General features: G+C 47.3%; 1 protein-coding gene across 1 annotated transcript in view; it reads right to left on the bottom strand.

Annotated features, from left to right (window-relative positions):
- LOC141155136 (uncharacterized) overlaps positions 1-24,437 on the bottom strand; it is a 118,833-nt gene that overhangs the window by 54,035 nt on the left and 40,361 nt on the right. Inside the window, exons 8-9 of the mRNA XM_073641813.1 lie at positions 12,097-12,146; positions 11,895-11,984 (exon numbers count right to left, since the gene is read on the bottom strand). Coding sequence (XP_073497914.1) covers positions 11,895-11,984; positions 12,097-12,146 — 140 coding nt within the window. The remainder of the gene's footprint in view (positions 1-11,894; positions 11,985-12,096; positions 12,147-24,437) is intronic.

The following is a 24,437-nucleotide window of genomic DNA, read 5'->3' as shown; positions in this document are numbered from 1 at the left end:
GGCGAGCACCGAGCATTTCCGGGTTACTCGGGCGGGAGCTCGGGTCTCCGCCCTGCATGTTTGGCGCTCTTTACAGAGCCAATAAACATGCAGGGATTGCCAGCCAGTCACTGTAATGCCGCAGCCATGTTGGTTGTGGGCATTACAGTGATTGGCTGGCCGCACAGCGTCACCTCGAGTATTTAAAACCGGGCGCCGCCATCTTGGACACAGTCGCCCGGGATCAGACAGTGTAGGGACAGCGCTGCTGAGTTAGGGAGGGATATATAGTGCGAAATAGTTAGTGTAGGGTCTCTAAAGCCTGCAAAATCAAACAAACAGTCCTTCTCAGGACTAATATCCATCCCAGATACCAGGCAGGCAGGCTGTATAGGAGACGCAGTGGTTATACCAGCAAACGCTGCATTACAGTCCTGTGTGCTGCTGCTGCTCAAATTGCTAGACTTATCCCCCGGTTTCAGGGGCCAGGAAAAATCCTTTTTTTTTCATCTATATTCTGTATTTTTTTTTCCTCAGTCAGACTGTACAAATACGCATCTTATTAACCTTTTGGTATCCCTCCCCCCCCCCCCCCAAAAAAAAAAATTGAGTGTGTCTGTGAGTGTTCAGACACCAATATATCTGTTTAAAAGATTCTGGTGTAGACCAGATAACTAGAACTGTGGTTTTGCAGTTCCACGGTTCAAATCTCTGTATTATCCTGCTTTTGGCATTTTTTCCGTAAAAAAACCCAGCAATAGTGTCTCCCTTACTGTTCAGACACAAATATATCTGTTTAAAAGATTCCGGTGTAGGCCAGATAACTAGAACTGTGGTTTTGCAGTTCCACGGTTCAAATCTCTGTATTATCCAGCTTTTGACCTTTTTTCGGTAAAAAAAACAGTAATAGTCTCTCCCTGACTGTTCAGACACAAATATATCTGTTTAAAAGATTCTGTTGTAGGCCAGAGAAATAGAACTGTGGTTTTCCTTTTCCACAGTTCTAATCTCCTTTTTATTACCCTTTTTCCATTGATAGTGCGAGTGTAAGCTATTTTACTTAATTTACAATGGGCAAGGCGCGTGGCAAGGGACGTGGAACTGGACGTTCTGGTGATGGTGCGTGTAGAGGACGGGGCCGTGGCCAAGGTGAAAATGTGCCACAACCAACAACCACATCTTCTCACTCCCACTTCTTGACCGAATTACTAGGGAAGCACACTACAACATCAGTATTGCGAACTGATCAGTGTGAACAGGTTATTAATTGGATAGCAGATAATACTTCCAGTTACCTGGGCACCACCACCTCCGGTCTGTCTTCCACACGGTCAAGTTTTAGTAGCTGTGAGTCTCGACCGCATACTCCTCCTCACCCTGATGCTCCTTCCTCCCACCATGCCGAGTGTGGTCAGACAGCAACTGATCCCACACTTGGACACTCTGAAGAGCTGTTCACTGGTCCATTTCCATATTTGTGCCCCTCGCCTGCTCCGCTTTAAGTGGTGGAAGAGGAGATCCCATGTAGCGATGCCCAAATATTTGAACAGCCACGGCCAGAGGAAGTCGACGCTGGCAGTTTGTCACAAGAGGTGGATGACGACGAGACACAATTGCCACGAAGTGAGGAGGAGGATCGTGGTGCGCAAGTGGAAGAAGAGGAGGTGGTGGATGATCTAGTAACTGACCCAACTTGGCAGGAGGACAAGCAGAGCGAGGCCAGCAGCACATAGGGGGAGGAAGGCAGAGTACCCCAACAGGCAGGAAGAAGCAGTGTGGTGGCCACACACAGAAGGCGGGCAACAGTTCCGCGTAACACCAACACGAGGGACGTTGCCAGTACAACCGGTAGGTCTTCCAGAGTCTGGAATTTTTTTAAAGACTCTGCTGATAACCCCAAAAAGGTCATTTGTACCACCTGCCATGCCAGCATCAGCAATGGTGACAAAACTACCAGCCTGACCACCACCAGCATGATCAGGCACATGGCAGCAAAGCACCCGACTTTGTGGGGCGAACCCCAGGGTCCACGACCAGTGTCAGCGGGTGTCACCGCTGCTTCTTCCGCTGTTGTGCGTGTAAGAGAACCCCCTCTTGTGCGTGCAAGGCAATCCCCTGTCCATACTGCATGCAAAGATGCCCCCTCCTCTCAGTCTTCACTTGTTATGGCATTTTCTCAAGAAACAGCATCAACGTCCACGTCCACGTCCCACCGCAGCGTTCAATTGTCCATATCCCAGACCTTTGAACGAAAACGCAAATTCGCAGCCAACGCCCCACAGGCCAGTCCTAAATTCGCACATTTCACGACTGCTTGCATTGGAAATGCTGCCTTTTAGGCTGGTGGAGGCGGAATCCTTCCGCAACTTTATGGCGGTGGCCATCCATCGGTACTCGGTCCCCAGCCGACACTATTTTGCCCGGTGTGCCATTCCCGCACTACACAAGCACGTGTCCCAAAACATCTGTCGTGCCCTCAACAACGCAGTTACTGGGAGAGTCCACCTGACAACGGACACGTGGACAAGTGCTTGTGGCTAGGGACGGTACATCTCCCTGACGGCACACTGGGTAAACATAGTGGAAGCCGGGACCCATTCGGACCTTGGGACGGAACACATCCTCCCCACACCGAGGATTGCGGGCCCTATGTCAGTCAGAGTTGCCCCCACAGTGTACAGCTCCTGCGCATCCTCCTCTTCCTCCTTCTCATGTTCAGCCTCCATCTCAGATATCACCACATCAGTTACAAGCTGGAAGCACTGCAGTACTGCCTCAGCCAAGCGGCAACAGGCTGTGCTGAAACTCATAAGCTTAGGTGATAAACCTCACACTGCTTGTGAGTTGTGGACAGCTGTGAAAGAGCAGGCAGATCTGTGGCTGACAATGCTGAACCTACATCCGGCATGGTCGTGTGTGACAATGGCCGTAACCTGGTGGCGGCTCTGAGGCGAGGAAAGATCACACACGTACCATGCCTGGCTCATGTGCTTAACCTAGTGGTTCAGCGGTTTCTTAAATCGTACCCCGAGTTGCCAGATCTGCTCGTGAAAGTACGCCGCCTGTCAGCTCATTTTCGCAAGTCAGCTACAGCTTCTGCCGCCCTTGCTGTGTTGCAGCAGCGCTTGCAGCTTCCTGCACACCGACTGGTGTGTGATGTCCCCACATGTTGGAACTCTACCCTCCACATGTTGCAAAGGATTTGTGAGCAGAAGAGAGCAGTTGTGGAGTACCAGCTGCAACAAGGCCGTCGACAACAGGTCAGACTCCACACATAAGACCTCAGGAGTGGACCTGGATGTCTGACATATGTACCATCCTGACAAACTTTGAGGAGTCCACCAAGATGATGAGTGGTGATGACGCCATCATTAGCATCAGCATCCCACTTGTCTGTCTTTTGCAATGCTCTCTGCAGAGAATTAAAGAGGAGGCATTGCAGCCAGAGTATGATGAGATGGATCAAGAAGCCTTAACGGGCGATTACACACAGCCTAGCCTCATCTCATCCCAACGTGCATTGGGGGACAATGAGGGATAGGTGGAGGAGGAAGAACAGGAGCTGCTTTCATGCGCTGTAGACGGTAGTACCTGTACAACTGTCATACCGTCAGTTCAGCGTGGGTGGCCTGAGGACAGGGGGGAGGAGGAGGAGAGCATGGTCAGTCGTCATCTTGGTGAGGACACGGAAGTCTTGCCGCCCGTTACCAGTCTGGCACGCATGACTGACTTTATGTTACGCTGCCTTAACTGTGACCCTCGCGTTGTCAAAATGTTGGGTGACAGTCATTACTGGCTGGCGACACTTTTAAACCCCCGCTACAAGGAGAACTTTCACTCTCTTATTCCTGAGGTGGAGAGGTCTACAAAAATGTGGCAGTACCAGAAGGCCCTTGCTGCAGAACTGTTAAAAAAATTCCCATGTGAACACGCTAGCAGCAGAGGTCACAGTTCGTTGACCAACCAAGGCGTAGAGGCGAGAGAGACGCAACTCCAATCCAGCAGAGGCAGGGGAACGCTGTCAATATTTTCCGACAGTTTTCTGAGACCCACCCAGCTTACAGGCCCTGAGGCGCGGGGTACTCTCACAAGGAGTGGAAACTTTCAAAAGATGGTGAGGCAGTACCTTGCCGACCATACCAGTGTCCTCTGTGATTCCTCTGTGCCTTTTAATTATTGGGTATCCAAGCTGGAGACTTGGAATGAACTCGCTCTGTACGCCTTGGAGGTCCTGGCCTGCCCTGCCGCTAGCGTGTTATCGGAGCGTGTTTTTAGTGCCGCTGGGGGAATTATAACTGGCAATGCTGACAAGCTGACCCTTATCAAAGTGAACAAGGGCTGGATTGGGCCAGACTTCTCATCACCACCAAATGACAGCAGAGTAACATAAAGTCAAATCCACTGTGTTATTTCGGAAGGTGTATTCCCATGCACCGCTTCACACCCACACATGGGTATATGCTTCCTCATTTCAGCTGTCTTTTGCTCTTCTCCTTATCCTCAGCCTCCACCATCACTATACCACCAGGGTGACCGTGGTCCGTGTTGCCAGCATTGCAAGTTCCTCCGTCCTAATTTTTGGCAGCTTTTGCTTGGAAGGCATAGGCAAAGACTTTGGGAGACCCACTCCCCAATAATGGGAATAATGTTTTGAATATGCTGTACTGCATGGCTCTTGTTTGCCAGCATTGCAAGTTCCTCCGTCCTAATTTTTGGCAGCTTTTGCTTGGAAGGCATAGGCAAAGACTATGGGAGACCCACTCCCCAATAATGGGAATAATGTTTTGAATATGCTGTACTGCATGGCTCTTGTTTGCCAGCATTGCAAGTTCCTCGTCCTAATTTTTGGCAGCTTTTGCTTGGAAGGCATAGGCAAAGACTATGGGAGACCCACTCCCCAATAATGGGAATAATGTTTTGAATATGCTGTACTGCATGGCTCTTGTTTGCCAGCATTGCAAGTTCCTCCGTCCTAATTTTTGGCAGCTTTTGCTTGTAAAGCATAGGCAAAGACTATGGGAGACCCACTCCCCAATAATGGAAATAATGTTTTGAAAATCCTGTACTGCATGGCTCTTGTAAGGGGCATTAAAATAGTCTTGCTAAGCTACTGTGACCTCCACCACCCTTCCAAGGGGCATTCATATTGTCTTTTTATTCCACTGTGACCTCCACGTCTCTTCCAAGGGGCATTAAAACTGTCTTGTTAAGCTACTGTGACCTCCACGTCTCTTCAAAGGGGAATTAAAACCGTCTTGTTAAGCTACTGCGACCTCCACCACTCTTCCAAGGGGCATTGATATTGTCTTTTTTTTCCACTGTGACCGCCACGTCTCATCCAAGGGGCATTAAAACTGTCTTGTTAAGCTACTGCGACCTCCACCACTTTACGAAGGGGCATCAAAACCGTCTTGTTAAGCTACTGCGACCTCCACCAATCAACTAAGGGGCATTGATATTGTCTTTTTATTCCACTGTGACCTCCACGTCTCTTCCAAGGGGCATTAAAAGCATCTTGTTAAGCTACTGCGACCTCCACCACTCTTCCAAGGGGCATCAAAACCGTCTTGTTAAGCTACTGCGACCTCCACCACTCTTCCAAGGGGCATTAAAACCGTCTTCTTAAGCTACTGTGACCTCCACATCTCTTCCAAGGGGCATTAAAACCGTCTTGTTAAACCACTCTGAACTCCACGTCTCTTCCAAGGGGCATTAAAACCGTCTTGTTAAGCTACTGTGAACTCCACGTCTCTTCCAAGGGGCATTAAAACCGTCTTGTTAAACCACTCTGACCTCCACATCTCTTCCAAGGGGCATTAAAATCATCTTGTTAAACTACTGTGACCTCCACGTCTCTTCCAAGGGGCATTAAAACCATCTTGTTAAGCTACTGCGACCTCCACCACTCTTCCAAGGGGCACTAAAACCATCTTGTTAAGCTACTTCGACCTCCACCACTCTTCCAAGGGGCATTAAAATCATCTTGTTAAGCTACTGCGACCTCCACCACTCAACTAAGGGGCATTGATATTGTCTTTTTATTCCACTATGACCTCCATGTCCCTTCCAAGGGGCATTAAACCGTCTTGTTAAGCTACTGCGACCTCCACCACTCTCCCAAGGGGCACTAAAAGCGTCTTGTTAAGCTACTGCGACCTCCACCACTCTTCCAAGGGGCATTAAAACCATCTTGTTAAGCTACTGCGACCTCCACCACTCTTCCAAGGGGCATTAAAACCGTCTTCTTAAGCTACTGTGACCTCCACATCTGTTCCAAGGGGCATTAAAACCGTCTTGTTAAACCACTCTGAACTCCACGTCTCTTCCAAGGGGCATTAAAACCGTCTTGTTAAGCTACTGTGACCTCCACGTCTCTTCCAAGGGGCATTAAAACCGTCTTGTTAAACCACTCTGACCTCCACATCTCTTCCAAGGGGCATTAAAATCATCTTGTTAAACTACTGTGACCTCCACGTCTCTTCCAAGGGGCATTAAAACCATCTTGTTAAGCTACTGCGACCTCCACCACTCTTCCAAGGGGCACTAAAACCATCTTGTTAAGCTACTTCGACCTCCACCACTCTTCCAAGGGGCATTAAAATCATCTTGTTAAGCTACTGCGACCTCCACCACTCAACTAAGGGGCATTGATATTGTCTTTTTATTCCACTGTGACCTCCATGTCCCTTCCAAGGGGCATTAAAACCGTCTTGTTAAGCTACTGCGACCTCCACCACTCTCCCAAGGGGCACTAAAAGCGTCTTGTTAAGCTACTGCGACCTCCACCACTCTTCCAAGGGGCATTAAAACCATCTTGTTAAGCTACTGCAACCTCCACCACTCTTCCAAGGGGCATTAAAACCGTCTTCTTAAGCTAATGTGACCTCCACGTCTCTTCCAAGGGGCATTAAAACCATCTTATTAAACCACTCTGAACTCCACGTCTCTTCCAAGTGGCATTAAAACCGTCTTGTTAAGCTACTGTGACCTCCATGTCTCTTCCAAGGGGCATTAAAACCGTCTTGTTAAGCTACTGTGACCTCCATGTCTCTTCCAAGGGGCATTAAAACCATCTTGTTAAACCACTCTGACCTCCACGTCTCTTCCAAGGGGCATTAAAACCGTCTTGTTAAACAATTCTGACCTCCACGTCTCTTCCAAGGGGCATGAAAACCATCTTGTTAAGCTACTGTGACCTCCACGTCCCTTCCAAGGGGCATTAAAACCGTCTTGTTAAACTACTGTGACCTCCACGTCTCTACCAAGTGGTATTAAAACCGTCTTGTTAAGCTACTGCGACCTCCACCACTTTTCCAAGGGGCATTAAAACTGTCTTGTTAAGCTACTGCGACCTCCACCACTTTTCCAAGGGGCATTAAAAGCGTCTTGTTAAGCTACTGCGACCTCCACCACTCTTCCAAGGGGCAATAAAACCGTCTTGTTAAGCTACTGCGACGTCCACCACTTTTCCAAGGGGCATTAAAACCATCTTGTTAAGCTACTGCGACCTCCACCTCTCTTCCAAGGGGCATTGATATTGTCCTTCCATTCCACTCTGACCTCCACGTCTCTTCCAAGGGGCTTTAAAACTGTCTTGTTAAGCTACTGCGACCTACACCACTCTTCCAAGGGGCATTAAAACTGTCTTGTTAAGCTACTGTGACCTTCAAGTCTCTTCCAAGGGGCATTAAAACCGTCTTGTTAAACCACTCTGAACTCCACGTCTCTTCCAAGGTGCATTAAAACCGTCTTGTTAAGCTACTGTGACCTCCATGTCTTTTCCAAGGGGCATTAAAACCGTCTTGTTAAACCACTCTGACCTCCACGTCTCTTCCAAGGAGCATTAAAACCGTCTTGTTAAACCACTCTGAACTCCACGTCTCTTCCAAGGGGCATTAAAACCATCTTGTTAAACCACTCTGAACTCTACGTCTCTTCCAAGGGGCATTAAAACCGTCTTGTTAAACCACTCTGAGCTCCACGTCTCTTCCAAGGGGCATTAAAACCGTCTTGTTAAGCTACTGTGACTTCCACCACTCTTCCAAGGGGCATTAAAACTGTCTTGTTAAGCTACTGCGATCTCCACCACTCTTCCAAAGGGTATTAAAACCATCTTGTTAAGCTACTGTGACCTCCACCACTCTTCCAAGGGGCATTGGTATTGTCTTTTTTTTCCTCTGTGACCTCCACGTCTCTTCCAAGGGGCATTAAAACCGTCTTGTTAAGCTACTGCGACCTCCACCACTCTTCCAAGGGGCATTAAAACCGTCTTGTTAAGCTACTGCGACCTCCACCACTCTTCCAAGGGGCATTGATATTGTGTTTTTATTCCACTGTGACCTCCACGTCTCTTCCAAGAGGCTTTAAAACCGTTTTTTTAAGCTACTGCAACTTCCACCACTCTTCCAAGGGGCATTAAAACCGTCTTGTTAAGCTACTGTGACCTCCACGTCTGTTCCAAGGGGCATTAAAACCGTCTTGTTAAACCACTCTGAACTCCACGTCTCTTCCAAGTGGCATTAAAATACGTCTTGTTAAGCTACTGTGACCTCCACGTCTCTTCCACAGGGCATTAAAACCATCTTGTTAAACCACTCTGAACTCCACGTCTCTTCCAAGGGGCATTAAAACTGTCTTGTTAAACCACTCTGACCTCCACGTCTCTTCCAAGGGGCATTAAAACCGTCTTGTTAAACCACTCTGAACTCCACGTCTCTTCCAAGGGACATTAAAACCGTCTTTTTAAACCACTCTGAACTCTACGTCTCTTCCAAGGGGCATTTAAACCATCTTGTTAAGCTACTGCGACCTCCACCACTCTTCCAAGGGGCATTAAAACCGTCTTGTTAAGCTACTGCGACCTCCACCACTCTTCCAAGGGGCAGTAAAACCGTCTTGTTAAGCTACTGCGACCTCCACCACTCTTCCAAAGGGCATTAAAACCATCTTGTTAAGCTACTGTGACCTCCACCACTCTTCCAAGGGGCATTAAAAGCGTCTTGTTAAACCACTCTGAACTCCACAGCTCTTCCAAGGGGCATTGAAATGTTGTTTTTAATTACCTCTAACCTCCATGACTCTTCCAATGGACATTGCATTTCCTCCTAATTTTAGTCAGCTTTTGCTGTTCAATGCATAGGCGAACACTAAGGGAGACCCACTCCCCAATAATGGGTAGAAGATTTTTAGTATGCTGTAATCCACGTCTGTTTCAATGGGCATTGCATTTACTCATAATTTTTGGAAAGCCTTCCATTCACTGCTTAGGCCAACAGTGTACAGGAGAACCAGTTGCTATAAATGGAAAAAATGGTTTAGTTAAGGCCCTCTGACCTCCATGTCACTTCCAAGGGGCATTGGAGAGCCTCGAAATTTTTGGTAGGCATTGCACTCACTGTATGCCCTATAACTGTGTAGCCGAACCGCTCCTTTTGGTACAGAAACATATCCTACAAGACATGTGTGGTTGATTGGCCTGATATTGATGTGAATGGTCCCTGTTTCTCCTGCTCTTTCTCCTTTGCCACCACCTCATCCATCATTCATCACCTGAAACTTTGTTTTAACGGGAGTCATAGAACTGGGATAGTAGCAGGAAAACATCCAGCAACCCTCGGAGGAGGTAGGATATGCGCCAAAACGCTGACCACCTCAGGCCTAGCCGCTACTACATACATGCGCTTGCATTCCAAGGAACAGAAAGCTAAGGAGATGGATGGCCTCATGATCATGAATAATTTACTCGTTTTGTAGGAGGTCGACCACTGCTGCTGTCTACCTTCTGAACTTTGTGTTGAAGTCTGATTGACCCAGGACCCGCAATCCTCTACGTCTGGAGGACGTGTTGCATCTCAGTGTCCAACTGTGTCCCGGCTTCCACAATATTAACCCAGTGTGACGGCGTCAGTCAGATGGAACATCCCTGGCCACATTCGCTTGTCCACATGTTTGTGGTTAGGCTGTCCTTCAAATAGGGGTGGCTGGGGACCGTTTATGGACACCCGGCCGCCCCCAGGCGGCTGGGAACCATGTGTGGGCACCCGGCCGCGGGGCGGCTGGGGACCGAGTATGGACACCCGGCCGCCCCCTGGCGGCTGGGGACCGTGTGTGGACACCCGGCCGCGGGGCGGTTGGGGACCAAGTGTGGATACCCGGCCGACCCCTGGCGGCTGGGGACCGAGCGTGGACACCCGGCCGCTGGTCGGCTGGGAACTGAGTATGGATACCTCGCTGCCGAAGCAGCCATGAAGTAGTGGCCAGCTTCGGCCTCCTCAAAACTAAAAGGCCCCATTTCAAGTGCAAGCTAGCAGTATGGTATTGCAGCCTGGGAGTGGGTGGGTGGTTGGCTGCATATTTGCGCTTGCATTGCAAGGAATGGGGAAGGTACAATTGAACACTGCCCTGGGACAAGGACTTGCACGGGGATAGTGGCAAGTCTGCATCTTCTGATGCAGCAAGGATCACTTCTGATGGGCACACTTTTAGACAGTGACCTGGGTGTCAGAGATGCTTCCAGGGGTCTTCCCCATGCTGTTCCCATGTTTTTTCAGCAGTGTATGCATGTGTCACACAGCACATAGCCAGATAAGGTTGTAAAATGTTAAAATGACATTTCCCGGTGAATGCATTTGTCACGGTTGAAAGCAATACAAAAGTGCAAAAACGCATAAAAAATGCTACTTGTGAACATAGCCCAAGTTGTGGAGGAGTATTTTTTTGGGGGGTTATTTATTTTACCTTATACAGAAGTCTTTACCATGGAAAGGATGTTCCTTAACATATTTCACAGGAAAGCAGTTTCAGTTTCGTTTTTCAACGTTTTATTGTGAGCCCGTAAAAGTGGCTTAATACCTCTGACCACGTTGTTGACAGCAGTGACCTGGGGGTCAGTAATGCTTCCTGGGGCGATGCCCATGCTGTCCCCATGTAATTTGAGCACAGTCACTATCGTTTTGGGCACTTTTTAGGCTTTCTACAGACTGCTGGGGGTGCCGCCGCAAAAATGCTCGAGTCTCCCATAGACTAACATTGGGCTCATTGCTCGGGTCGAGCACCCGAGTATCACGGTGAGCTCGGCCCGTGCTTCGAGCACCTGAGCATTTTAGTGCTCGCTCAACACTACTGGTTACCACTTGAGAAAGGTTTGTGCCGAAACGCGTGTTGGGGTGATGTGCTCAGTGTGGAGTTCCGGCAATGGTCACCAGCTACTCTAGGTAATACATTATGCCTTAGGCATTACTAGTACTTGGATGCATGGTTTGCCAGGGATGATTTTGCATGCTAGTGCAGCATCTCTAATGCTATAGGAGCCCTCTGCATATACACTTATTGCTGGTGTGACTTAATTATAGGGTTTTTCCACTGTACTGCGCAGTCTTTTCTTGATTTTATTTTGTGTATTTGTCCCATGTATATTTTTGCTCCCTAACCTTTTTTGTATAGATGTAATTAATAAAGTTTGCTACTTTTTGATGAATATGGACTATTTTCGTCGTCTTCTTTGGCTGTTGTGCCACCTTTCTTTCATTCCCAACACTCAATCTGGGATCAAATGGATTGTCCCCAATTTTCTTTGGATCTTTGGATTTTTTTTTATACTGCCAGTAAAGTCCCCCAACGCAAGTGGAGTCATATAATCCTATGGTAAAATGTTATCTGCCTGCACCCACCACTAGGGTGTACATATGTATACAGTTCCCAAATACATATATCACTAGCTCCCCCTAGTGGTGGCAGACAGCAGCCTTTGCAGGAGATCTCCCTCCTGGGCCAGTGGTTTGGAAACTCCTATTTCGGCAGAGTAGTATGGCTATAATGTATTGTATCTTGACCATAACATTTACGTGTTAGTGATAAGGAAAAACGTCTACATATTTATATATAATCTGTAGAATATTTCACCATCATATACTTACAAGCAAGATATAAACTGGTTCTGGTTGTAGTTCGCACCCCCAAAAGCAGCAAACCGTTCTTAATTTTGAAACTCATGACTGCAACATCATCTAGTAAGAAAATGATGAAAGACTTAAAGACACGGAGGTGTAAGCCCAGGATCGGCAGGCATCAGATCCATATCTAGTCGTATATACTATATATTATTTTCTTTGGCTGTACCTTGATTAGACTTGCCAAACTTCAGCTCTAGGAGATTGGAGTCAATAGGTCTAGGGAAGAAAGTAGAGAGAATATTTCGTAAGAACAGACTTCAGCATTTGAGATGTTTCCATTTTTTCTTTTTATTGTACTTTTAGAAATTGTCTCTTTGTTATTTTTATATATCATGATTAGTGATGAGCGAGCATTAAAATGCTCGGGTGCTCGTTGCTCGGGTCGAGAAAAAATTGGAATGCTCGAGTGCTCAACCCGAGCAACGAGCCCAATGTAAGTCTATGGGAAACTCGAACATTTTTCAGGCGGCTCCCCCCGGCGGTCTGCAGAGGGCCTAAAAATTGCCCAAATTGATGGGAACAGTGCTTAAATGACATGGGGACAGCATGGGGAAGACCCCTGGAAGCATTTCTGACTCCCAGGTCACTTCTGTCAACAATGTTGTCAGAGTATTATGCCACGTTTAAAATAAAACATACAAAAACAAAATGGATTTTCCTGGGAAATATGTTAAGGAACATCCTTTCCAGGGTAATGACTTTTATATAAAGCAAAATAAATATACGAAATCAAAAATGCTCCTCCACACCTTGGGCTATGTTCACACGTAGCGTTTTTGATGCGTTTTTGCACTTTTGCATTGCTTTCAACAGTGACAAATGCATTCACCGTGAAATGTCATTTTAACATTTTACTACCTTATCTGGCCATGTGGTGTGTGACACATCATCAGACACATGCATACAGTGCTGAAAAGACATGGGAACAGCATGGGTAAGACCTCTGGTAGCATCTCTGACTCCCAGGTCACTGCCTAAACTGGTCATCTCATCAGACGTGATCCTATATTATTGCGGTAATAATACAGACATTTTTGGCAAAGTGACAAATCTTAAACTCCATTTAAAATGGGCAAGGTGTGTGTCAAGGGACGGGGAAGTGGACGTTATGGTGATGGTGATGGTGCACGCAGAGGCCGTGGGCAAGATGAAACTGTGCCTGCTGAGGGAGCACAACAAGCACCCATTACATGTCAAACTACCTTCCTGTCCCAATTACTAGGGGGCCACAGAACACCACTATTGAAGCCAGAGCAGTGTGAAAAAGTTGTTGGTTGGATAGCAGATAAAGCTTCCAGTCAGTTTGCCACCTCCACCACCCTGTGTTCCACATTGTCCAGTCTCAGTAGCTGTGAGTCTGGACCACAAAATTATTATTACTTTATTGCCATTTATTCCATGGCGCTTTACATGTGATAAAGGGGTATACATTGCAAAAACAATAATTTTGAGCAAAAATGTGACAGCAACTGGTAAAGGGGAGGAGAGGACCCTGCCCGCAAGGGCTCACAGTCTACAAGGGATGGGTGAGGATACAGTAGGTGAAGGTAGAGCTGGTCACGCAGCGGAATGGTGGAGTGAGGGTTACTGCAGGTTGTAGGCTTGTCGCAAGAGGTGGGTCTTCAGGTGCTTTTTGAAGGTTTCAACAGTAGGCGAGAGTCAGAAATGGTGGGGTAGAGAGTTCCAGAGTAGGGGGGATGCACAGGAGAATCTTGTATGCGATTGTGGGAAGAGGAGATGAGAGGGGAGTAGAGAAGGAGATCTTGTGAGGATCGGAGGTTGCGTGCTGGTAAGTACCGGGAGACTAGGTCACAGATGTATGGAGGAGGCAGGTTGTGGATGGCTTTGCATGCCAAGGTTAGGGTTCTGAACTGGAGTCTCTGGGCAGTGGGAAGCCAGTAAAGGGATTGACAGAGAGGAGAGCCCAGGAATAGCGAGGGGACAGGTGGATGAGTCGGGCAACAAAGTTTAGGATAGATTGGAGGAATGCGAGAGCGTTAGAAGGGAGGCCACAGAGCAGGAGGTTGCAGTCGTCGAGAAGGGAGATGATCATCACCAGCTACAGATGAGTGTTCATTCTGGTCACATAAATGTCTTCCACAGTCCATAACTTTATTTATTTTAATTAATTTGGCCTTATATACAAGTCATTACCCTGGAAAGAATGTTTCTTAACATGTTTTCCGTTTTAGCTTGTTTTTTGTATGTTTATTTTTGTCAGTCCATAAAAGTGGCGTAATATTCTGGCAACATTGTTCACAGATATGATATTTGTCAGCGGCCAACTGAGAGTAGGTTTGAACCCTCAACTGCAATACTTTAAATGGAGTGTAATATTTGACACGCTCACAATGATTGCTGAATTATTAGGGCAGTCATATGCGATAACATCTGATGGCCACGGTTTCAGGCAGTCGCCTAAAAGTATGGTATTTGTCAGTGATCAAGTGTCAGTTGGTTCAACAAAACACAGGTGGCTGACTTTAATAGGAGTGGAATATTTGGCACACTCCACAATTTCTGTATTATTACGGCAGTCATATGGATCACGTGCGTCTGATCATTGAAAAAAGTTTCCACAATACAGTAATATGAATAAAACTAAAAAAAAAACTGGCTGTATTCTGCAAACAAGCAAATGGAGCTGTAAAATGGTGTACACTGACACACTGCTACAATCTATAAATGGAGGACAATATTGTACACGTTCACTACAAATGGCTGGATTTGAACCACAGTTATATGTGATACGTGTGACGGAGAACCACGGTTTTAAATAGCGGGCTTGTAGTTTACTAATACTATTCTTCACAAAGACCTAGTGTGAATAGCTTGACCGACACACTGCAAAAAAATGGAGAAGGAGGCCAATAGTTTCCACATTCAGTTCAAATTTCTGGATTGTTATCGCTGTAATATGGAAAAGATCTGGCTGTATTTTGCAGTGCTAACAAGCAAATGGAGCAAAAAAATGGTGTATTCTGGATAGCTTTTTAAGCAAATAACCAGGATTAAGATAAAAAAAATTTGCCCTGGCCCCTGATACCTGGGGCTATGTGTACAAATATTTGTCACAGCAGGATCAGTCAGAAGTTGAACATGCAATGGACCCTCTTGTGCTGTATGATGCACTGCAGTCTGTCACATATCCTGCCTGCCTTGGTTTTTAAGCAAATAACCAGGAATAAGATAAAAAATAATTGCCCTGGCCCCTGATACCTGGGGCTATGTCTACAAATATCTGTAAGAACAGCAGCAGCAGGAACGTTCAATGGACCCTCTTGTGCTCTATCATGCACTGCAGTCTGCCACATACACTGCCTCCCTGCCTAACTCCTGCTATCATCACTGAATATATGCAGCTGGATTAGTCCTCAGAAGAACTGTTAGTTCAGATGGAGATACTGTATATACACTGCTCAAAAAAATAAAGGGAACACTCAAATAACACATCCTAGATCCGAATGAATAAAATATTCTCATTGAATACTTTGTCCTGTACAAAGTTGAATGTGCTGACAACAAAATCACACAAAAATCATCAATGGAAATCAAATTTATTAACCAATGGAGGCCTGGATTTGCAGTCACCCCCCAAATTAAAGTGGAAAAACACACAACAGGCTGATCCAACTTTGATGTAATGTCCTTAAAACTAGAGATGAGCGTTGTTCGACTCAAACTGTTCGCCAATCTCAAATTCGAGCTGTTTTGGGCGGTGTTCGAGCCGTTCGGCGAACACGAACAATTTGAGAAAAATTCGGCTGTTCGAGGTTATGTTCGATAACTGTTTGTGCACCAAAATCATAACTGGATTTTTTCTCAGTAATGCTGAAAATGAATGTTAATACGCAGTTTGAGTGTACAGCGGGGCGGGGGGAGGGGCAGGGGATGGATCTCTGCAGAAATAATGAAGATCTCCATTTTTTTTTCTCTTTCCCGCATTTACAGTGGGGAGGTGCAATCTGTCAGCCTATCAGCAGCGCACACACGGAGCGAAGTGCTTTTTTTCACACAAGCAAGGGCACGTGTCATTGGCAGTGTATGTCACATGTTCTTGCCCTATAAGACCCAGCCATTTTCCCCGTCACCACCATTTTCTCACTGCTGCAGCTGCGTGTTAGACGGCACCGCTGTTGCTGTGTGCGCTATACCTTGTTAATTTCAAGCCAATTTTCGCACAAATCTACAGATAGCTTGGGAGTAGGGAAGAGTTGTGATTGCAGTCCTTTTAAGGACTAGGTTACAGCATTTCCTACGACTTTTATCAGGCAGGTCTGTGCTCTTAAATAGATAGGTTGGGAGTAAAGACTAATTGTAATTGCAGTCCTTTTCAGGACTAAGTTACATCAGTTCCTATCAGTTTTTGCCAGGCAGGTCTGTGCCAGTGCTGTGCAAGTTTTTTTCACAGCATTTAGCTAAATCTAGCAAAGCTAATCCTTTTTGGCCTATTGCAGAGTGTGTTAGTCAGTGGAGTAGCCTATCTGTGTTGCAAGCTACACCACCTGTGTATAGAATACACATTTTTTTACTGCACCTAGTGAAGTAAAACCTTTTGGGCATAGCATCATTCTATTAGTCCACCTATACTGACCTCCATCAGGTTGCAAATTTAATATAATTTTTTTCTGCATCTAGCTCTGAAAAAATATTTGGGCTTCTAGCAGTGTGTGGGACTTGGTCTATTAGTCCATCTATACTGACCTCCATCAGGTTGCAAATTGAATATAATTTTTTTCTGCATCTAGCTCTGAAAAAATATTTGGGCTTCTAGCAGTGTGTGGGACTTGGTCTATTAGTCCATCTATACTGACCTCCATCAGGTTGCAAATTAAAAATATTTTTTTTCTGCATCTAGCTCTGAAAAAATATTTGGGCTTCTAGCAGTGTGTGGGACTTGGTCTATTAGTCCATCTATACTGACCTCCATCAGGTTGCAAATTGAATATAATTTTTTTCTGCATCTAGCTCTGAAAAAATATTTGGGCTTCTAGCAGTGTGTGGGACTTGGTCTATTAGTCCATCTATACTGACCTCCATCAGGTTGCAAATTAAAAATCATTTTTATCTGCATCTAGCTCTGAAAAAATATTTGGGTTTCTAGCAGTGTGTGGGACTTGGTCTATTAGTCCATCTATACTGACCTCCATCAGGTTGCAAATTGAATATAATTTTTTTCTGCATCTAGCTCTGAAAAAATATTTGGGCTTCTAGCAGTGTGTGGGACTTGGTCTATTGGTCCATCTATACTGACCTCCATCAGGTTGCAAATTAAAAATAATTTTTATCTGCATCTAGCTCTGAAAAAATTTTTGGGCTTCTAGCAGTGTGTGGGACTTGGTCTATTAGTCCATCTATACTGACCTCTGTAACATACCTGGCGGCGTCCTTGCATGGTGGTCCATCTCCCACTGTGCAAGAGCGCGCACTTGATCTCCAGTCCAGAATGTCTCTCTGGCTTCCCTCCTTGCTGTCTGTTTGTCTGTTTTGGCTGCATAGGGCGACACCCGCTGAACTTCCTGTTTCTTGTACCTGCTGCGGACACGCCCCTGTTGCACCTTCAGCCTATTGCTGTCCATCTTTGGGTATTTATACCACCTTCTTCCTCAAGATGGCGCCTGAGCATTGTGTCCTGTCAGTCGGCTTTTTTGTCTCTGACATGCCAGGTCCTATCCTGTTTTCCTGCCTGTTTTCCAGTTCTGTGTCTGAACTGTGGTCTGTTCTTGTGAACACGCTTCTTGCCTGTTCTTTCGCCTTCTAGGGGCCGTATTCCTAGATCTGCCTGTCTGTGCCTTGCGGTATCTGTTCCTGTCTGAACAGAGTCCTGTTTGTGTCCCTGCCTTGCGGTATCTGTTCCTGTCTGAACTGAGTCCTGTCTATTTCTCCTGTCTTGCAGTATCTGTTCCCGTGTCTGAACTTAGTCCTGTCTGTGTACTCTTGCCTGCTGCCTTTCCTGGAGGCCGTATTTCCAGGCCTGTCTGAACACGCTCCTAGCCTGTTCCTCCTGCCTTCTAGGGGCCGATTACCTAGATCCGTTCCTGTATCTTGTCTGTCCTGTCTGAACACACTCCTTGCCTGTTCGTCCCGCCTCTCTGGGGGCCGTATTCCCAGACCCGCTCCTGTATCCCGCTGCAGTGTCGGTCTCTTCCGTACACTCAGTTCCAGTCTGAACTCTCTCCTATCCTTTACCTGTTTTGCCTCTATGTCCGTTCCTTTCCTTTTTCTGCAGAGTCTGAACTCGTACCTAACTCCTGCTTGTTGTCTCTGTACTCCCGTTTGTGAGTTTGTGGTCCCCTCGCTACTTCACTGCAAGTACCCTGTGGGTATCTGGCTCTGCCTTTCCCTTCCTGTCTGTTCCGTGTGAACAGAGCCCTGTCCATCCTGCTCTGACTCCTTGCTCACTGCTCCGGCAGCCTTGCTCCGCTCTTACCCTTTTGCTCACTGCTCCGGCAGTCCTGTCCTGCCCTGCTTCTGCCCGCTGCTCCGGCAGTCCTGTCCTGCCCTGCTTCTGCCCGCTGCTCCGGCAGTCCTGTCCTGCCCTGCTTCTGCCCGCTGCTCCGGCAGTCCTGTCCTGCCCTGCTTCTGCCCGCTGCTCCGGCAGTCCTGTCCTGCCCTGCTTCTGCCCGCTGCTCCGGCAGTCCTGTCCTGCCCTGCTTCTGCCCGCTGCTCCGGCAGTCCTGTCCTGCCCTGCTTGTGTTCGCTGCTCCGGCAGCCCCGTCCTGCTCTGTTCTTGCCCACCGCTTTGGGCGTTCCCTCTCTGCTGTGGTTGTCTACCGCATCTGCGGTTCTGTGACCCAGTCTGTACTGGGTCTTAACCTTTCTGTGCTCCAGCCCGTCCTTTCGGCCAGTACCTCCCTGCCTGCATACTCGCCTGTATCCACCCCTCTGCATACCTGCCGTGTTTGCTTACATCCACCAGTCTGTGCCAGCCTAACCTGCCTGTTCCAGTAATTCCAGTGTGGGTCAACCCCCGTGTCCGGAGTTTGACCTGGAGTAGCACCTGGTCCCTCTGCCCGGTTTCTCCCTGGTGCACTGGCGTCGTATGCCGTCGTGCCACCTTGGTCGGATCGGCCAGATACTTAGTCACGCCCCTCCAGGCACTCTCCGGTCCATGGTCCAGTGGAACCACAACACCCGCACACGCCAGTCAGTCCGGGCGTGTGCATAACAACCTACATCAGGTTGCAAATTGAATATAATTTTTTCTGCATCTAGCTCTGAAATAATATTTGGGATTCTAGCAGTGTGTGGGACTTGGTCTATTAGTCCATCTATACTGACCTCCATCAGGTTGCAAATTAAAAATATTTTTTTTCTGCATCTAGCTCTGAAAAAATATTTGGGCTTCTAGCAGTGTGTGGGACTTGGTCTATTAGTCCATCTATACTGACCTCCATCAGGCTGCAAATTAAAAATAATTTTTTTCTGCATCTAGCTCTGAAAAAATATTTGGGTTTCTAGCAGTGTGTGGGACTTGGTCTATTAGTCCAACTATACTGACCTCCATCAGGTTGCAAATTGAATATAATTTTTTTCTGCATCTAACCCAGCCAATAGTTTTGGCCTAATACCACAGTTTGGCCTCTCAGCTCTGCTCGGTTCCCATCCATTGTTTTTTTGTGCAAACAACTCCAGAGTTGTGAATTAGTTAACCACCAAAATGAGTGGAAAAAGACCTGCTGCTGGTGGAAAGGGGAATAGGCGTGTTGGGAAGGAGAAAAAAGGTTGTGTCCGTGGGGTAGGTGTTAAAGCAACAGTAACATCTGCAGAAGAAAGACCATCTTCCAGCCAAACTAAAATGTCTACTTCTTTTAGCGGACAATGTGATAAGATCCCTTTCTTACGGCCACGCCAATCGCTACAAATTCCAGATGAGGCACAAAAACAGCAGGTGCTTCAACGGATATCAAATGCTCCTTTAAGTGGGCTCTCCTCCACATCAACTTCAACATCACAAATACTCCAGTCCTCAGAGGTGTGTCACCCCAATCGCACTTGCTTCCTCACAGCTCCCAAATCTCCAGCTGCCCGTCTGAGTATGAGGTAGAACAGATGGTTGAGTCTGCAGAGCTGTTTACTCATACTATAGCCTGGGAATCAGAGGTCGGCTCCAGTGCTTCTGTGAATCCAGACGAGGAAATGATCTGCACTGATGCCCAGAATCTTTATGAGTCGGATCTAGGACCAGACGCAGAAGGTTCTGATCATAATGTAGACCCTCATTCCCAAACTGTAACTCCTGTTGGTGGAGACAATGAGGAAGACGATGATGAGACTCAAATACCTGATTGGAGCGACAACTTTAGTTTTTTGTCAGGGCAGGAACAGGTTGGCTCTGAGGACGACGGGTGTGATAACACACAGGGTGATGATGATGAGGTTGGAGATCCCACTTACTGTCAACCCACAGTCAGCCAAGAGATGAGGTCAGCAGAGGAGGTGGAGGAGAATGCTAGTGACGACGAGGTCAGGTTGCGCCTTCCTGGACAGAGACGTAGCACTGGAAGCACGTCAACAACTGCATCCTCAGACACAACTCTGCCTCTCACCACAAGTCGTGGTGGCTCTTCGGGTCGCATGGGTGCTAAGCCTTGCATAGCCTGGGCATTTTTTCAGATCGATAAAGATGACCCAACTCGTGTTATCTGTAACATTTGTCAGCAAAAGCTAAGTAGAGGCCAAAAAATACATAGTTTGAGTACTTCATGCATGAACCGGCACATGGACATGAAGCATAAGTTGCAGTGGGAAGCTCACTGTGCTACAATGCGTCCTAGCCGGCCGGGCCAACCACCGTCTGCCACATCTTGTGCATCCGCAGCCTCTTCATCCTCTGTGACTGGGGGTCAGCAGTCACACCTGTTTTGGGACGCAGACTTGCCACCTCTTTACCCGCAACAGCCAGCGTGATTGGCAGGTCATCATTTTCTTTGGAGGTGGTAACACCAGCTGGTGTTGAGCGCTGTCCGACATCGATAGCACCACCTTTGGATCAAGGCAACCTAACATGTCCACCTGCATCTTCCTCACAGACCGGCAGTTTGCCGGGGACACCCTTATCAACCCCGTCTAAGCACAACAGCCAGCCCTCGGTCCCTCAGATGTGGACAAGTAAAAGACCATTTCCTCCTAGCCATGAGAAAGATAAGAGGTTGAATTTCACCATCTGCAAGCTCTTGGCTACAGAAATGCTGCCTTTCCGCCTGGTGGACACAGAGGATTTTCGAGACCTTATGTCCATCGCAGTGCCCCAGTACCAGATGCCCAGTCGGCACTACTTCTCAAAGAAAGGTGTGCCTGCGCTCCACCAGCATGTCGCACACAACATCACCGCTTCTTTGAGAAACTCTGTGTGTGACGGTGCATTTCACCACAGACACTTGGATGAGTAGGCATGGACAGGGCGTTACATGTCGCTGACTGGGCACTGGGTAACTATGGTGACAGCAGGACAAGGGGCTGCTGTCCAAGTCTTGCCGTCCGCACGTTTATCGTCAATCCTCTTTATCTCAAAGTTCCTCCACTGCTTCTGCCTCCTCAACCTCCTCTCGGTCCTCCACCTGCACCCAAAGCCTGTCTGGTCATGCCACAAGCTTTCTAACTGCGCAGAAGGGATCCTGCACACCTCCTTACTATGCTGGCAGTAGGGCTCAATGTCATCAGGCGGTTTTTACTTTGAAATGTCTGGGAAATGTGAGTCACACAGCTGAGGAGTTGTGGTCAGCTCTGGAGAACCAATTTCATGACTGGTTGTCTCCACTGGACCTTAAACCAGGGAAGGCTGTGTGCGACAATGCTGCAAACCTGGGTGCGGCCCTTCGCCGGGGCAATGTCACGCACGTGCCTTGTATGGCTCACGTGTTGAACCTGGTTGTCCAGCAATTTTTAGCCCACTATCCCGGACTAGATGGCCTTCTGCAGAGGGCACGGTCGCTGTGTGCTCACTTCCGCCGTTTGCATCCCGCAGCTCAGCGACTTACATCTCTACAGAAGTCGTTGGGCCTGCCACTTCACCGACTAAAATGCGATGTGCCTACCCGGTGGAATTCAACTCTGCACATGTTGCAGCGACTGTGGCAGCACCGACAAGCCCTGGTGCAATACGTTCTGACGTATAGCCTGGGCCAACGAGATCCAGAGGTGGGGCAAATCACGCTGGAGGAGTGGTCTCAGATCAGGGACCTATGCACCCTTCTGCACAGTTTTAAAATGGCGATGAAGATGTTTAGTGCTGACGATGCCATTATTAGCATGACTATTCCGGTGATTTACATGCTGGAGCACATGTTAAACAGAATTCGGAGTCAGGTGGTGGCACAAGAGGAGGTGGAGGAAGTAGAGGAGGAGGAGTTGTATGCGGAAGGGCTAACATCTGCAAGGTCCAGACGGTCGGCAGCACCAAGGCGGCAGGCATGTGAGGGTTGGGGAGATGGTTTTACCAGGGCGCATGGTAGCAGCCAAACTAGTGAGGAAGGTGCAGGAGCCCAGGAAGAAGTGGAGGACAAACTGATGGAAGTCTCATCAGATGAGGGAGACCTTGATCACATTTCTGTTGTGCTAGGTTGGGGGGAGAGGACAGAGGAAGGAAGCATGATTGTTACCTCGCCACCAACACAACAGAGACTTGGTGCTCCTGGATGCGCAAGACACATGAGTGCCTTCTTGCTGCACTACCTGCAACATGACCCTCGAATTGTGAGAATTAGAAATAATCCTGACTACTGGGTTGCCACACTGTTAGATCCCCGGTACAAAAGTAAATTTGCAGAAATTATTCCTGCCATAGAAAGGGATGCACGCATGCAGGAGTATCAGCAGAGACTGTTGCAGAATCTTACATGTGCTTTTCCACAAAACACCAGTGGTGCACGTAGTGAATCTCACAGTTCCAACTTGCCAACCGTGGGACCGTCGAGTGTTCAGCACTCAAACCGTAACATAAACACAGTATCTGCTGGTAACATCAATTTTGCGGAATCATTTCACCACTTTTTTAGCCCATCCTTTGCAAAGCCACAGGAGACAAGAAGTCTGACACATAGTCAACGCCTAGAGACGATGGTACAGGAGTATCTCCAAGTAAACATTGAAGCCATGACTGTGTCACTGGACCCTTGCTCTTTTTGGGCTTCCAATCTGGATAAATGGCCGGAGCTCGCCACTTACGCCTTGGAGATCTTGTCATGCCCCGCAGCCAGCGTTCTGTCTGAACGTGTGTTCAGCGCTGCTGGTGGTGTGCTGACAGATAAGCGCACGCGGCTCTCCACTGATAATGTAGACAGACTCACGTACATAAAGATGAACAAATCATGGATCCGAAACGACTTTTCTACCCCTGTGTCATCCTGGGGAGAGTAAAAGCTTGATGATTGGTTAAAATTACCTCACCAACCGTTTTAAGCTTTCAAATTACTAATCATGTTTATCTGTATCTTGGCTGGAAAATAATTTGGGCTTTGTAGCAGTGTGCAGTACTGATTCTATTAGGCCATCTATACTAAGCTCCACCAGATTTAAAATTACTAATCATGTTTATCTGTATCTTGGCTGGAAAATAATTTGGGCTTTGTAGCAGTGTGCAGTACTGATTCTATTAGGCCATCTATACTAAGCTCCACCAGATTTAAAATTACTAACCATGTTTATCTGTATCTTGGCTGGAAAATAATTTGGGCTTTGTAGCAGTGTGCAGCACTGATTCTATTAGACCATCTATACTAAGCTCCACCAGATTTAAAATTACTAATCATGTTTAACTGTATCTTGGCTGGAAAATAATTTGGGCTTTTTCTTTCCCATTTTGGCAGAAAATGTAGGCTGCTTAATAATGTGGGACAGCCTTCTTAAGTAGTCTTCCCTTTCATTGGACACACCTGCCAAACTAATTAGCACAGATGTCTGCAATTGCTTACAGTGATATAAAGAGCCCTGACATACATCACCATCAATGAGTGTAACTGACAAACAAACAAATTCTTCCCTTATCACTCCTAAACACTTTTTGCATAATAATTTGGAACACAGTGTACATGTGCTTTTCCACAAAACACCAGTGGTTCACGTAGTGAATCTTACAGTTCTAACTTGCCAACCGTGGTCTGTATGGAGTTGTTCAATAAAGGGCCCAAAATTAAGATAACATAGACGGGAGAGGTCTCTATGAATAGGAATTCCTAAGTATTTGATACCCTGTGAGGGCCAGGCAAAGGGAAAGTTGGACTGGATGGAATCCTGTATGGATTTGGGGAGGGAGACATCGAGGGCCTCAGACTTCGCTGCATGGATATATGTGATTGAGTGATATATACTAGGACATCATCAGCAAATAGAGAGCACTTGTACTCGGTGCCTCCCACCTCAATCCACCTAATATTGGGGTTATGGCGAATTGATGAGAGCAGGTGCTCCGTCACTAGGATGTATAAGAGAGGGGACAGAGGACATCCCTGCCTTGTCCCATTGGTGATTATGAAAGGTGATGAAAATGTTCTGACGCGCCCCCTGGGC

This window comes from Phyllobates terribilis, unplaced genomic scaffold (assembly GCF_046119375.1).
Source record: "Phyllobates terribilis strain yellow unplaced genomic scaffold, ASM4611937v1 Scaffold_7__3_contigs__length_470593459, whole genome shotgun sequence".
Lineage (NCBI taxonomy): Eukaryota > Metazoa > Chordata > Amphibia > Anura > Dendrobatidae > Phyllobates > Phyllobates terribilis.
This window is presented reverse-complemented; position numbering and strand designations above follow the sequence as displayed.